Here is a 15,000-nt window from a genome sequence, read left to right as displayed (position 1 = left end):
CCCAACAGTGAGAACAATTAACCACTGGAACAGCTTGCCACCAGAAGTTGTGAATGCTTCAACACGGGAGGAATTTAAGAAGAGATTGGACAACCGTTTGTCTTGAATGGTATAGAGTTTCCTACTTGAGCAGGGGGTTGGACTAGAAGACCTCCAAGGTCCCTTCCAACTCTGCTATTCTGGTAGGATATTCATCATTTATTCCCTTCTTGTTTGAACTTGTGTTACCCGGATAGCCATCTCTCCTTGGATCTATGCTCCTCACTGTTTGCACACTCGGTCCTTGTGCTCACGCACATTTCCTTGCACACCTGTCATCCTGGCCAGTTTTAGTCCCATCTTACCTCAGGGCAGGTATCTTGCTGCTGGTTGGGGGTGATGATCAGATTGGTCATTACGAAGAAAACACTTTCACCCTAAAAAAGAGAGGGAAGAAATTAGAAAAGGGTTTGAGAATTTTGCGAGAAAAAGAAGGGAGGGGGGGTGGGAAGGAAGGAAGGAAGGGAAGTGTGAGGGAAGGAGAGCAAGTGAGAAGGAAGGATAGGAAGGAAGGAAGGAATATGAGGAGGAAGGAAGGAGGGAAGGAAGGAGAAAGAAAGAAAGAAAGAAAGAAAGAAGGAAGGGAGGAAGATGAGGAAGTGAAAAGGAAGGAAGGAGAAAAAGTGAGGGGGAGGGAAGGATAGAAAGGGAGGAAGATGAAAAAGTGGGAAGGAAGGAGAGGGAGAGAGAGGAAGGAAAGAAAGTGAGGAGGAAGGAAGGAAGGAAAATGAGAATGGAGGGAAACAAGGAGAAGGAAGGAAAATGAGAATAGAGGGAAACGAGAAGGGACGGAGGAAGGAATGAAGGAAAATGAGAATGGAGGGAAACGGGGAGAAGGAAGGAAGGAAAATGGGAATGGAAGGAAACACGGGGAAGGAAGGAAGGGAAACGAGAAGGGAGGAAGGAAAATGAGAAGGGAGGGAAACATGGAGAAGGAAGGAAAGAAGAAAAATAAGAATGGAGGGAAACGAGAAGGGAGGGAGGAAGGAAAATGAGAAGGGAGGGGGGAAAAAAGGAAAATGAGAATGGAGGGAAACACGGAGAAGGAAGGAAGGAAGGAAGGAAGGAAGGAAGGAAGGAAGGAAGGAGGGAAGAAAAATGAGAAGGGAGGGAAACAAGAAGGGAGAGAGGAAGGAAAATGAGAAGGGAGGGAAACAAGAAGGGGGGAAGAAAGGAAAATGCAAAGAAGGAAGGAAGGAAGGAAGGAAGGAAGGAAGGAAGGGAAGTGAGAATGGAGGGAAACACGGAAGGAAGGAAGGAAGGAAGGAAAATGCAAAGAAAGAAGGAAGGAAGGGAAGTGAGAATGGAGGGAAACATGGAGAAGGAAGAAAAATGAGAAGGGAGGGAGGAAGGAAGGAAGGAAAATGAGAAGAAGGAAGGAAGGAAATCTGTGGCATTTTGTAGGAAGCTGGGAATTGTTGAGCAATCAGAGAACCTCAGCCAATCGGAGCTCACCACTCTTCCCCAATCCTGGACTTTTCAAAAAGATAAGGCCACCAAAACCGTGGGCACAGTTGTGGTGGTAAGCAGAGGTCTGCCGGTACCTGAGGGGGTATGACGTAGTCCACCACGTCCCAAATCCTCTTGCCCATTTCCGAGGTGTTGGTGAAGGCCACGCCCTTCACCTTGGTGATGACCGAGCTTTGGATGGAGGCGTCCACTTCCTGGTACCCTTTCTTGACCAGGAAGACCCACCTAGGGAGGACGGAGAGCAAAGGTCAAGCAATTAAAAACAGCCAATCATGGGTCTGTTTGTGCTGTTTAGAGCTCATTTAACCAGGTTTTGCATTTTGAGAGAGAGCTAATGTTGGAACGTTCAGGAACGTTCTTTGAAGCTGGTGGCTTCTCCTTTGGAATGGATGTGTTTCCATAGAGACCAATAAACGGTGGGGAGAATTATATTAAGAAGGAAGGAAGAAGAAAGAAAAAGAGAGAGAGGGAGGGAGAGGGAGAAATTAAAAGAGAAACAGGGAGAGAGGGAGAGAAAAGAAAGAAAGAAAGAGAGAGGGAGACAAAAGAAAGAAAGAGAGAGAGAGAGAGATGAAGCAAGGAAGGGAGGAGGGAGGGAGAAAGAAGGAATCAAGGAAGGAAGGAAAGAAAGAAAGATAAAATAAGAAAGAAAAAGAAAGAGAGAAATTAAAAGAGAGAGAAAGGGAGGGAGGGAGGGAGGGAGGAAGGGAGAGAAAAAAGAGAGAGAGGGAGAGGCAAAGGGAGGAAGGAAGGGAAGGAGGGAGGGAGAAAGAAGGAATCAAGGAAGGAAGGAAAGAAAGGAAAGAAAGAAAGAGAAAAAGAAATACAGAGAGAGGGAGAGAGAAATCAAAAAAGAGAAACAGAGAGACAGAGAGGGAGGGAGAGAAAAAAGAGAGAGAGGCAAAGGAGGGAAGGAACGGAAGGAGGGAGGGAGAAAGAAGGAATAAGGAAGGAAAGAAAGAGAGGAAAGAAAGAAAAATAAGAGAAAAAGAAAGAAAAAGAGGGGGAGAGAGAGAAATTAAAAGAGAGAAACAGAGAGAAAGAAAGAAAGAAAGAAAGAAAGAAAGAAAGAAAGAAAGAAAGAAAGAAAGAAAGAAAGCAACAGGTTCATATTATCATATGTGGTGGACATGTGGCGAAACAAGGAAATATTGGACTAAAATAAGAACATGGCTAGAGAAAATGTTACAACAAAAAATAGAATTTAGAACAGAGACATTTTTACTGGGTATTCCCCCAGAAAAACACAAGAGAGAGGATACTTATTTCATTATACATGTAACTACAGCAGTGAGAATTGTATTTGCCCAGAATTGAAAATCAAATAAGTTACCAAAAGATGAAGAGACAATTTTAAAAAAAATTAGACTGTGTAGAACAGGTTGACAATGAAAATAAAGGATAAAGAGCAATCGGTGTACTTCAAGACTTGGGGAAGATTTTATGACTGGCTTGAGAAAGGAATCTAGAAAAGAAAGTAAGGGGAAGATACAGAACCCAGACGAAACACTATTAAATGGGAAAGGGGGAAATCAGAAAAGAAAGTACTAAATATACAAGTATATATTCAAGAGTGAGATATAAAAGGGGAAAAAAAAACATAGGATAGATCAGCGAAGGAAAAAGAATAAGAAATGATGCTAAACTATATTTGGCTTTGCAGAAATACTTTCCCAAGAAAACATAAATTGAGATTTGAAAGAGATACCTATAACAACAGAAGAAGAAAGGGAGAGAGGAGAAGAGGACAAGAGGAAGAGGAGGGAAGGAAGAAAGAGGTAAGGAGAGGAGAGTGGAAGGGAGAGAAAAGAGAAGGAGAGAGGGTAGGAAGGGGAAGAGGAAGAGTAGGAGTAGGGGAGAGGTAAGGGAAGAAAGAAGGGGAAGGAGAGGAGGAAGGAAGAAAGTAGAGAAAGGAGGGAGGGAGAAAAGAAAGGGAAAACAAGGTGGTGTTACAACAGGTGGAAGGGATTGTAAATAAAGCAACCCAAACTGTATATTATAATCTTTTAAATGGAATAATAAATGTATAAGAATAACAATTGTGAAGAAGAAGAATAACTATATGAATGTATACCTATAATTGTATGCAAGAGAATAAAAACTTTTCAAAAAGAAAGAAAGAAATTATAAGAAAGAAAAAGAGAGTGAGGGAGAGAGACAAAGGAAGGGAGGGAGGGAGGGCGGGAAGGAGGGAGAAAGAAGGAATCAAGGAAGGAAGTAACGAACGAAAGGAAAGAAAGAAAGAAGGAAAGAAAGGAGAGAAAGAGAAAGAAAATAAGAAAGAAAGAGAGATAAAGGAAGGGAGGGAGGGAGAAAGAAGGAATCAAGGAAGAAAGGAAAGAAAGAAAGGAAAGAAGGAAGGAAAGAAAGAAAGGAAAGAAAGAGAGACGAAGGGAGGGAGGGAGGAAGAAGGAAAAAAGGAAGGAAAGAAAAAAAATAAGAAAGAGAAAGAAAGAGAGAAAGATGGAGGGAGAAAGAAGGAAGGGATAGAAAGAAAGAGAAAGAAAGAGAGAGAGAGAAAAGAAAGAGGAGAAAAAACAAAAGAAGGGAAGGAAGGGGGAGAAAGATAAAATAAAGAAAGAGGAGAAGAGGAAGGAAGGAAGGAAGGAAGGAAGGAAGATTAGATGGCCATCTTTCATGGATGTTGAAACGGTACTCCCCCCCCAGGTCTGACAGGGGGTTGGGCTAGATGATCTCAAGGCCCTTGCAAGCCTCACAGTCTATGATTCTGTCTGAGAAGATTTTCCAAATAGAAGGTCTGCTCCCTGGTGGACCAGAGGACTCAAGGGGGAAGGGACTCTTTTTCTGGAGCTGTTTAAACCAAGGCTGGATGATCTCTTGATGACCCCCAACATAGGCTAGGATAGGAACCAAGAATTACCGGGACTCAAATTCATCGCAGAGTTTACAGGTAGCCCTCGTCTTAACAACGGTTCACTTTGTGACCCTTCGAAGTTACAAACGCACTGAACAAAGGGACTTATGGCCATTTTTCACACTTACGACCTTCGAAGCATCCCCATGGTCACATGATCAGAATTCAGATGCTGGGCAACAGGGTCATATTTATTAGTCCCCTCATCATCCTGGTTGCTCTTCTCTGCACTCTTTCTAGAGTCTCCACATCTTTTTTACAGTGTGGTGATAAAAACTGGTTGTAGTACTCTAGGTGTGGCCTTACTAAGGCTTTATAGAGAGGTATTAGGACCTCCCTTGATCTTGATTATATCCCTCTGTTAATGCAGCTTAGGATTGCATTGGCTTTTTCGGCTGCCGCTGAACACGGCTGGCTCATATTTAACTGGTTATCCACTAAGACTCCAAGATCCCTCTCCCAGTCACTGCTATTAAGCCTGGTTTCACCCCCGTCTATATGTTTAGGTAAAGGCTCCCCTCGCACATCTGTGCTAGTCGTTCCCGACTCTAGGGGGCGGTGCTCATCTCCGTTTCAAAGCCGAAGAGCCAGCGCTGTCCGAAGACGTCTCCGTGGTCATGTGGCCGGCATGACTCAACGCCCGAAGGCGGACGGAACGCTGTTCCCTTCCCACCAAAAGTGATTCCTATTTTTCTACTTGCAATTTTTACCTGCTTTCGAACTGCTAGGTTGGCAGAAGCTGGGACAAGACACGGGAGCTCACTCCGTTACACGGCGCTAGGGATTCGAACCGCCGACCTTCCTGACCGACAAGAGCAGCGTCTTAGCCCTTGAGCCACCGTGTCACCGTCTATAGGTTTATCCCCCTTTTTATCCCCTTAAACAAGTTTGCTCAAACCACCCCCCCCCCCAATTTTTGGCCTCCTATCATAAACATCTACCTAATATGGCACCTACTTTCCCCACCCCCAAAATTCCCCTTTACTTGTGTCAGTTTCACAGTTCATAACTTACTTTTTGCTAGCATAAACTAAGTAATATTTTATTGAAGCCTTTATTAAGGCAACTTCTGTTCCATGGGTTGATTGTTCTCACTGTCAGAAAATTCCTCCTTATTTCCAGGTTGAATCTCTCCTTGGTCAGTTTCCATCCATTGTTCCTTGTCCGGCCTTCGGGTGCCTTGGAGAATAACTTGGACCCCCTTCCTCCTCTCTGGGGCAGCCCCTCAAATATTGGAAGATGCTCTCCTGTCTCCCCTGGTCCTTCTCTTCCCTAGAGTAGCCAGGCCCAGTTCCTGCAACCGTTCATCGTGTGTTTTAGCCTCCAGGCCTTTGATCATCTTTTTTTTATCGTTTTTGCACTTTTCCCAAAGTCTCTTTATTCAGATTAACAGAGTTGGAAGGGACCTTGTAGGTCATCTAGTCCAACCCCCCACCAAAGCAGGAGACCTTACACCATTTCTGACCGATGGCAGTCCAGTCTCTTCTTGAAAGCCTCCAGAGATGAAGCTCCCACAACTTCTGAAGGCAACTTCTGTGTCCATGGGTTGATGGTTCTCACTGTCAGAAGATTTTTCCTTATTTCTAGGAGTTGAATCTCTCCTTGGTTAGTTTCCATCCATTGTTCCTTGTCTGGCCTTCGGGTGCTTTGGAAAATAAGTGGAAGGTGCTCTCCAGTCTCCCCTGGTCCTTCTCTTCCCTAGACCAGCCATGATATCTGCGAGACTGTCTTCTGCCACATACCTTCTGCCAATAAGATCTCACAGGATGGGCCTTCTCCGAGTGCCGTCGACCGGACAATGCTGGCTGGCAACTCCTCGGGGGAGGGCCTTCTCTGTAGCTGCTCCGAACCTATGGAACGATCTCCCCACAGAGATCCGGACCCTTCCCACTCTCTCGGCCTTCCGAAAGTCTACTAAAACCTGGCTATTCCGGCAGGCCTGGGGCTGTTGACCTCATGAATGAGGTCCAGCCCCGCCTAGATTGAGTGCATGACGTGTTTCTTTTAAATCTGTTTCCTCTTCTCTATTTTTAATTTTAATTTTAATTTTAATTTTTTTTAGAATTGTATTCTGTAAGCCGCCCGGAGTCCTTCGGGATTGGGCGGCATATAAATTCATTAAATTTCAATTTCAATTTTCATGCCCAGTTCCTGCAACCGTTTCACTAACTTCACAACTGCAGTGATTTTCGCAACCCCTGTGGCAAGAGTGGTCGTAAAATGGGGCAAAAACCTCATTCAATAACCATCTCGCTCAGCCACAGAAATTTTGGGCTCAGTCGTGGTTGTAAGTCGGGGACTGGCAGTGTGGTCACAACAAAAGGACTCAGATTGGTTGCGTTTCCATGGCAGTTTTGATGAAGCGTAGTGAGGTGGTGTTGAAAGAAATGTCCTTCTGGGTTCGGCTCCAAGTGGGGGAAAAGACACTGGAGACATGGAGGCTGCTTGGAAAGATGGTTTATTGTTGGACACATGGCTTGAGCCCTGGACAGAAAAGGTGACCACATGCTTCAATGTTGGTGGAGAAGAAGAGAAGGGCTGAGGGAGGGGCTTGCTAGGCTTTTTATACCCTGGTTAGTCCCACCTCTCTGTTTCCTGTTCCTGTGTAAGAAATGTATTCTGATTGGTTGTCCGACTCCCATGGGGCCGTGCAGGGGTACTTTCTAGGCTGTGATGAATTCTCAGATGCCATGTGGGGAGTTGAGCAACGTTCCAATATCCCTTCCCCCTGCAGCTGCAGTGGAGAAGTCTTTATTATGTAAAGTGGGCTAGCCTGGCCTTCTCAATGGCCTATTGACAAAGTGGGGATGGGCAGGAAGCTACAGGCAACTATTCCGTCTTTTAAAGCATGTTTTTCTCTTTTCACATCCAGAGAAATATTCAGCCTTTTCAATATTTCCTAGGATATTTCATTTTTTTGGGGGGAGAGGGCTGGATGATAACTTCCCACAGTGGCTTCAAATAGCACGCCTTCCTTCCACATTTTCATTTGCGACGCATCGCTCCTGCCAACATTTGTCTTCCTCACACCATGCAGCTCTTTTAATAACTCCCTGGTTTCATGGAAGGCCCCAATATTGGATGCTGCATTTCCAAATTAAGGCAATAGGGTTTCTGAGCAGATGCAGAGTGTCTCTGCCTCTGGATACCTGCAGATCACCTCTAGGCTTCCTTGCAAACGGAGATGGAACAAGAGATTTTCCCGCTCCACTCACAGGGCCACCCAAATCTCTGCCTGGGGTGGGGGGGAGAAAACCGGGGTTTCCAGGGTCTCTTAAGGCTTTAGGCACCCCAAAAGAGGCTGGCTGGGACGAGGAGACTCCCTAGCACCTTTCTATCAGGAGGAAAAAATGCAAATGGTATTGTAAGAATCCCTCGGGGTTCTCTTAGGTGGATGAGGAGGGAGGGAGGGAGAGAGGAAGGAAGGAGTGAAGGAGAGAGAGAGAGAAAAAGAAAGAAAGAAAGGGAGGAGGAGGGAGAAAAAGAGAAAGAATGAATGAATGAAAGAAAGAAGAGGAGGGAGGGAGAGAGGAAGGAAGGAGTGAAGGAGAGAGAGAGAGAGAAAGAAAGAAAGAAAGAAAGAAGAGGCAGAGAAAGAAAGAATGAATGAAAGAAAGAGGAGGAGGGAGGGAGGGAGGAAGAGGAAGGAGTGAAGGAGAGAAAGAAAGAAAGAAAGAAAGAAAGAGGGGGAGGTAGGAAGAGGAAGTAGGAAGAGAGGAAGGAAGGACAGAAGGTGGAAGGAAGAAAAAAGGAGGAAGGGAGGGAGGAATGAAGGAGAGATAAAGAAAGAAAGAAAGAGAAGAGGGAGGGTGGGGGGAGGAAAGAAAGAAAGAAAGAAAGAAAGAAAGAAAAGGAGAAGGAGGAGGAGGGAGGGGGAGAGGTAGAATGAAACAAAGAGGAGGAGGGAGGGAGGAAGGAAGAGGAAGGAGTAGAGAGAGAGGAAGGAAGGGAAGGACAGAAGGTGGAAGGAAGGAAAGAAAGAAAAAGAAGGAGTGCAGAGAGAAAGCGGGAGGGAGGGTGGAACATAGGAAAGAAAGAAAGGAGGAGGGATGGGGGAAGGAAGGAAATGGAAGGAGTGGGGGGAGAGAAAGGAAGGAAGGGAAGGATGGCGGGTGGAAGAAAGGAAAGGAGAGGGAGTGAGGAAGGAAGGAAAGAAAGAGAAAGGGGCAAGGTGGAAAGGAGGGTGGAAGGAAGGACGAAAAGAACGAAGGACGATCCACAGAGGAATGCTAAGAAAGGAGAAAGAGAGAGAAGGACAAAAAGAAAGGAAAAAAAAATCTCCACTGAATTCACACAACCACAAAACGCAGAGAGACCGAGCTTCTTCTGAACCAACAAGAAAAACCAGCTCCCCCCCAATCTCACGCCAGGCGCTGCTCCGCATGGCAGCTGAATGCAGCCCCCCCCCCTTCCCAAACTGGCTTTTGCACCCAGACCAGTCCAGCCAGGCGGGGATGGAGACCTGGAGAAAAACCCTCCCCTTGTCCACCCTCCCGTAAAGAAAGACCCTTCCCCGATTTTCACCACCTCCCCTTCTTGCCTCCCAACTTGCACCCGGGCGCTGCTGCGCATCCCTTCCTCCCTACCTGCAGAAGAAGCTATTTGCCTCCTCCTCCCTCCCCCTCCCCAAAAAGATAAAATACCAAGGTACCCTCACCCCACGATGTAGACCAGGATGGAGAGCTGGACCGTCCGGTAGAGAATCCCCACTTTCTTGTTCTTGGCGATGACATACTTCTCGGTTTTGTAATCGAAAAGCGAGAAGCACAATTCTCTCCAGGCGATCTGATCCATTGGCGGAGATGCTGGAGCATCCGAGGCGCATCGGATGGAGATGCAGCAGCAGTGAAGGTGGCTCAGCAGGAATGCCAGCCTCATCTAAAACATTGTCGCTGCTGCTGCAGATCCAGCAAGGGTGAGTGTGTGTGTGTGTGTGTTAAATGCTGGTATTTCTCAAACTGAAATGCAAGAGAGAGCTGGAAAGGGACCTCAGAGGTCTTCTAGTCCAACCCCTTGTTCAAGCAGGAGACCCTACACCATTTTAGGCAGGGGGCTGCCCAGTCTCTTCTTAAAAACCTCCAGAGAAGGAAGGAAGGGAGGGAGGGAGGGAGGGAGGGAGGGAGGGAGGGAGGGAGGGAGGGAAGCAGAATAACAGAGTCAGAAAGGACGGAGAATTATAAGCAAAAAAAGGCAGGAAATGTTCACAGCCCACAAGTCAAACTAACTGTCTAGCTTTTTAACCACTCGCATGTAATCAAGAAATACACCTGCTTCTTTCGGTTTTACGCTTATAAGGTCCAAGAAAATGCAGGATCTTTGGGTTAAGCAAAGTTGGACAGAATAGAATAGAATAGCAGAGTTTACAATACAATAGCAGAGTTGGAAGGGACCTTGGAGGTCTTCTAGTCCAACCCCCTGCCTAGGCAGGAAACCCTATACTGTTTCAGACAAATGGCTATCCAACATCTTCTTAAAGGCTTTCAGTGTTGGGGCATTCACAACTTCTGGAGGCAACTTCTGTTCCACTGGTTAATTGTTCTCACTGTCAGGAAATTCCTCCTCAGTTCTAAGTTGCTTCTCTCCTTGATTAGTTTCCATCCATTGCTTCTTGTTCTGCCCTCAGGTGCCTTGGAGAATAGCTTGACTCCCTCTTCTTTGGGGCAACCCCTGAGATATTGGAAGACTGCTATCCTGTCTCCCCTAGTCCTTCTTTCTATTAAACTAGACGTACCCAGCTCCTGCAACCGTTCTTGCTATGTTTTAGTCTCCAGTCCCCTAATCCTCTTTCTTGCTCTTCTCTGCACTCTTTCCAGAGTCTCCACGTCTTTTCTACATCGTGGTGACCAGAACTGGTTGCAGATATTCCAAGTGTTGCCTTACCAAGGCCTTATAAAGTGGTATTAACCCTTCACGTGATCTTGATTCTCTCCCTCTGTTGATGCAGCCTAGAACTGTGTTGGGTTTTTTGGCAGCTGCTGCACACGGCTGGCTCCTATTTAAACGGTTGTCCAGTAGGACTCCAAGATCCCTTTCACAGTTACTCCTATTGAGCAAGGTACCACCTATACTGTACCTGTGCATTTCGTTTTCCTTGCCTAAATGTACAACCTTACTGTTTTCAGCGTTGAATTTCATTTTATTAGATAGTGCCCAATGTTCAAGTTTGTCAAGATCCTTCTGTACCTTAAGCCTGTCTTCTGGAGTGTTGGCTATTCCTGCCATCTTGGTGTCATCTGCACATTTGACAAGTTCCCCATTTATTCCTTCATCCAAATCATTGGTGAAGATGTTGAAGAGAACTGGGCCCAAAACAGAGCCTTGGGGTCCTCCACTGCATACTTCCCTCCATGTAGATGCACTTCCATTGAGGGCTACACGTTGAGTGTGGTTGGTCAGCCAGTTACGAATCCATCTGGTGGTGATGCTGTCTAACCCACATTCTTCTACTTTATCTAGTAGTAGATTATGATCTACCTTATCAAATGCCTTCCTGAAGTCCAAGTAAACTATATCGACGGCATTCCTCTGCTCCACTAATTTTGTCACTTTGTCAAAGAATGCAATAAGATTAGTCTGGCATGATCTGTTTTTGACAAACCCATGTTGGCTTTTGGCTATTACTTTGTTTGCTTCTAGGTGTTCGCTAATTCGTTGCTTGATTATCTTTTCCAGAATCTTTCCTGGTGTTGAGGTCAGGCTGATAGGTCTGTAGTCTCCTGGATCTGATTTCCCCCCCCTTTTTTGAAGATGGGAACCACATCAGCTCTTTTCCAGTCCTCTGGCAGTTCCCTGGTGCTCCAGGATCTCTGAAAGATATAATTCAGTGGTTCTGAGATCTCGTCTGCCAGTTCCTTCAGAACCCTGGGGTGTAATCCATCCAATCCTGGTGATTTGAACTTGTCTAGGGCAGACAGGTGCTCACTTACCATTTTCTTCCCTATTTCAACGTGTGTTCCTAATCTGATTTTTGTGGCGCTGTTTTTGATAGGTTGGACTGTTTTATCCCTTTGTGTAAAGACAGATGCAAAACATGAGTTAAATAGTTCTGCTTTCTCCCTGTTGCTTGTCACCTTCTTGCCACTGTCTCCCAGCAATGGACCAATTGTTTCCTTAACTTTTTTTCTTGTTTTTAACATGTTGGAAGAAGCTTTTTTTTTGTTATTTTTTTTTACTTTTGTGGCAAGTAAAATATAGTTGGAAGGGACCTTGGAGGTCTTCTAGTCCAGCCCCCTGCTCAAGCAGGAGGCCCTGTACCATTACAGATAGGTGGCTCTCCAGTCTTTTCTTAAAAGCCTCCGGTGATGGGTCGTGCACTGTTTCTGGAAGCAAGCAGTTCTACTAATTAATTCTCGGCGCTGTCAGGAAGTTTCCTCTTAGTTCCAGTTTGCTTCTCTTCTTCATTAGTTTCCATCCATTGTTTCTTGTCCGGCCTTCAGGTCATTTGGCGAATAGGTGGAACCCCCCTTCTTTGAGGGGCAGCCCCTCAAATACTGTACTGGAAGACTGCTATGAGCCGAGGTGGCGCAGTGGGTAGAGTGCAGTACTGCAGGCCACTTCAGCTGACTGCTATCTGCAGTTCGGCGGTTCAAATCTCACCGGCTCAAGGTTGACTGAGCCTTCCATCCTTCCGAGGTGGGTGAAATGAGGACCCAGACTGTGGGAGCGATATGCTGACTCTGTAAACCGCTTAGAGAGGGCTGAAAGCCCTATGAAGCGGTAGATAAGTCTAACTGCTATTGCTATTGCTATCCTGTCACCCCTGTAAGAAAAGCAATGATAGCTAAATGTTGTTTTTGCGGGCATCCTACATTTGAAGGGTCCAGTAGTAAGAAATGTAAGAGGGCTTAGAATTATAAGGAAAAAAGGCAGGAAATGTTTACAGCCCAAAAGCCAGACTAACTGGCTAGCTTTTTAACCACAAGAGCTTGCACATAATCTAGAAATACACCTGCTTGTTTCGGTTTTACAAGTTTGCAAGTTTAATAACATTTATATGCTGCCCAATCCCGTAGGACTCCGGGCGGCTTACAGTACAGAATAAATCAAAAATAAAATACAGGGGGGAAAAAAAGATAGATTTAAAAACAGCACACCACACACTCCATTCTAAATGGGGCTGGACCGTATTTTGGGGTCAACAGCCCCAGGCCTGCTGGAACAGCCAGGTTTTAATGGCTTTCCGGAAGGCCAAGAGAGTGGGAAGGGTCCGGATCTCTGCGGGGAGATCATTCCACAGGGCCGGGGCAGCTACAGAGAAAGACCTCCCCCGAGTAGTCGCCAACCGGCATTGCCCGGTCGACGGTACCTGAAGGTACACTTATAAGCTCCAAGTTACGCTTTTAAGTTCCAAGAAAATGCAGGATCTTTGGGTTAAGCAAAGTTGGATAGAATAGAATAGTAGAGTGGGAAGGGACCTTGGAGGTCTTCTAGTCCAGCCCCGTCTAGGCAGGAAACCCTACACCTCTTCAGACAAATAGTTATCCAACATCTTCTTAAAAACTTCCAGTGTTCGAGCATTCACAGCTTCTGGAGGCAACTGTTCCACTGATTAGTTGTTCTAATCAGTTGTTCTCCGTTCTAAGTTGCTTCTCTCCTTGATTAGTTTCCACCCATTGCTTCTTGTTCTACTTTCAGGTTGCCTTGGAGAATAGCTTGACTCCTTCTTCTTTGGGGCAACCCCTGAGATATTGGAAGGCTGCTATCATGTCTCCCCTGTTCCTTCTCTTCATTAAACTAGACATACCCAGTTCCTGCAACTGTTCTTGCTATGTTTTAGTCTCCAGTCCCCTAATCCTCTTTCTTGCTCTTCTCTGCACTCTTTCTAGAGTCTCCGCATCTTTTCTACATCGTGGCGACCAAAACTGAATGCAGGATTCCAAGTGTGGCCTCACCAAGGCCATATAAAGGTGGTATTAACCCTTCACGTGATTCCCTTTACTAATAGAAAAACCAGCTTACAGGGCAAAAGGGTGATGTCAAAAAAAGAGGGAAGAGGGAGGGAGGCAGGCCTGAAGAGAAGTGGGTATAGCCAGTACATTGTTCCGGGGCCCATGGAGCTCAAAGGGGTCCCATAAAAGGAAATTAAAAAAAAAAACATTTTATGTCTGGGGAATTCTGGGTGTTGAAGTCCACCCATTTTAAAGTTGCCAGAGAATAAATTTAATGGCTGCAAGCATAAAATCCCTTTGGAGTTGCCACATCCTGTTCTTCCTCTGCCCCTTGGACCACTCAAATGGAGGATGTTTCTCCCCCCGCCTCCTTTCGTGCTTCCTCTTTTTCTCTATGAGTTCAGCTCCCACATGATTTGGGTCACTTGTCCCCCTGTCCTTCCTCCACAAGGGGCAGGAGGCAAAAAAAAAACAAAACACCACAGAGCAAACACGTGAAAAAATATGTATCTTGCAGCACGATTAAACGATACCGGCCATCAAGCAAAAGCCCCCCCCCCCTCCTTGGACCACTCAAATGGAGGACCTCTATTCTATTCTATTCTCTTCTCTATTCTCTCTTTTCTTCTCCATTCCCATTTGTATTCTATGCTATTCAATTTCCATTCTTATTCTATATTCTCTTCTCATTACTATTCTCTCTTTTCTTTTCTATTCCCATTTGTATTCTATTCTATTCAATTTCCATTCTTATTCTCTATTCTCTTCTCATTTCTATTCTATTCTCTATTCTCTTCTCTATTATTTCCATTCTTTTCTATATTCTCTTCTTTATTCTCTTCTCTATTCTATTCTATTTCCATTCTTATTCTATATTCTCTTCTCATTTCTATTCTATTCTCTCTTCTCTTCTCTATTATTTCCATTATTATTTTCTCTTCTCTATTCTCTTCTTTCTTTTCTCTATTCTATTCTATTTCCATTCTTATTCTATATTCTCTTCTCTTCTCTATTCTCTCTTTTCTTCTCCATTCCCATTTGTATTCTATTCTATTCAATTTCCATTCTTATTCTCTATTCTCTTCTCATTTCTATTTTATTCTCTATTCTCCTCTATTCTCTTCTCTATTCTATTTCCATTCTTATTCTATATTCTCTTCTCATTACTATTCTCTCTTTTCTTTTCTATTCCCATTTGTATTCTATTCTATTCAATTTCCATTCTTATTCTCTATTCTCTTCTCTCTTTTCTTCTCTATTCCCATTTGTATTCTATTCATTTCCATTCTTATTCTCTCTTCTCTTCTCATTTCGATTCTCTTCTCTATTATTTCCATTATTATTTTCTCTTCTCTATTCTCTTCTTTATTCTCTATTCTATTCTATTTCCATTCTTATTCTATATTCTCTTCTCTTCTGTATTCTCTTCTCTCTTTTCTTCTCTATTCCCATTTTATTCTATTCAATTTCCATTCTTATTCTATTTTCTCTTCTCTTCTCATTTCTATTCTATTCTCTATTCTCTTCTCTATTATTTCCATTCTTATTTTCTCTTCTCTATTCTCTTCTCTATTCTATTCAATTTCCATTCTTATTCTATATTCTCTGCTCATTTCTATTCTATTCTCTATTATTTCCATTCTTATTTTCTCTATTCTCTTCTCTATTCTCTTCTATTTCCATTCTTATTCCATATTCTCTTCTCTCTTTTCTTCTCTATTCCCATTT

General features: G+C 44.4%; 1 protein-coding gene across 2 annotated transcripts in view; it reads right to left on the bottom strand.

The window, feature by feature from the left end:
- The window catches only part of P2RX5 (purinergic receptor P2X 5), a 35,738-nt gene extending 26,263 nt beyond the window's left edge, over positions 1-9,475 (bottom strand). For both annotated transcript variants that reach the window (XM_087702879.1, XM_087702880.1), the window contains exons 1-3: positions 9,042-9,475; positions 1,584-1,734; positions 345-416 (exon numbers count right to left, since the gene is read on the bottom strand). In XM_087702879.1, coding sequence (XP_087559005.1) covers positions 345-416; positions 1,584-1,734; positions 9,042-9,262 — 444 coding nt within the window. In that variant the 5' untranslated portion in view covers positions 9,263-9,475. The remainder of the gene's footprint in view (positions 1-344; positions 417-1,583; positions 1,735-9,041) is intronic.
- Between the last annotated feature and the right edge of the window lie 5,525 nt (positions 9,476-15,000).

This window comes from Thamnophis sirtalis, unplaced genomic scaffold, assembly GCF_051295495.1.
Source record: "Thamnophis sirtalis isolate CommonGarterSnake01/CBP01778 unplaced genomic scaffold, rThaSir2_p1.2 scaffold_17, whole genome shotgun sequence".
NCBI classification, from domain to species: Eukaryota; Metazoa; Chordata; class Lepidosauria; order Squamata; family Natricidae; genus Thamnophis; species Thamnophis sirtalis.
This window is presented reverse-complemented; position numbering and strand designations above follow the sequence as displayed.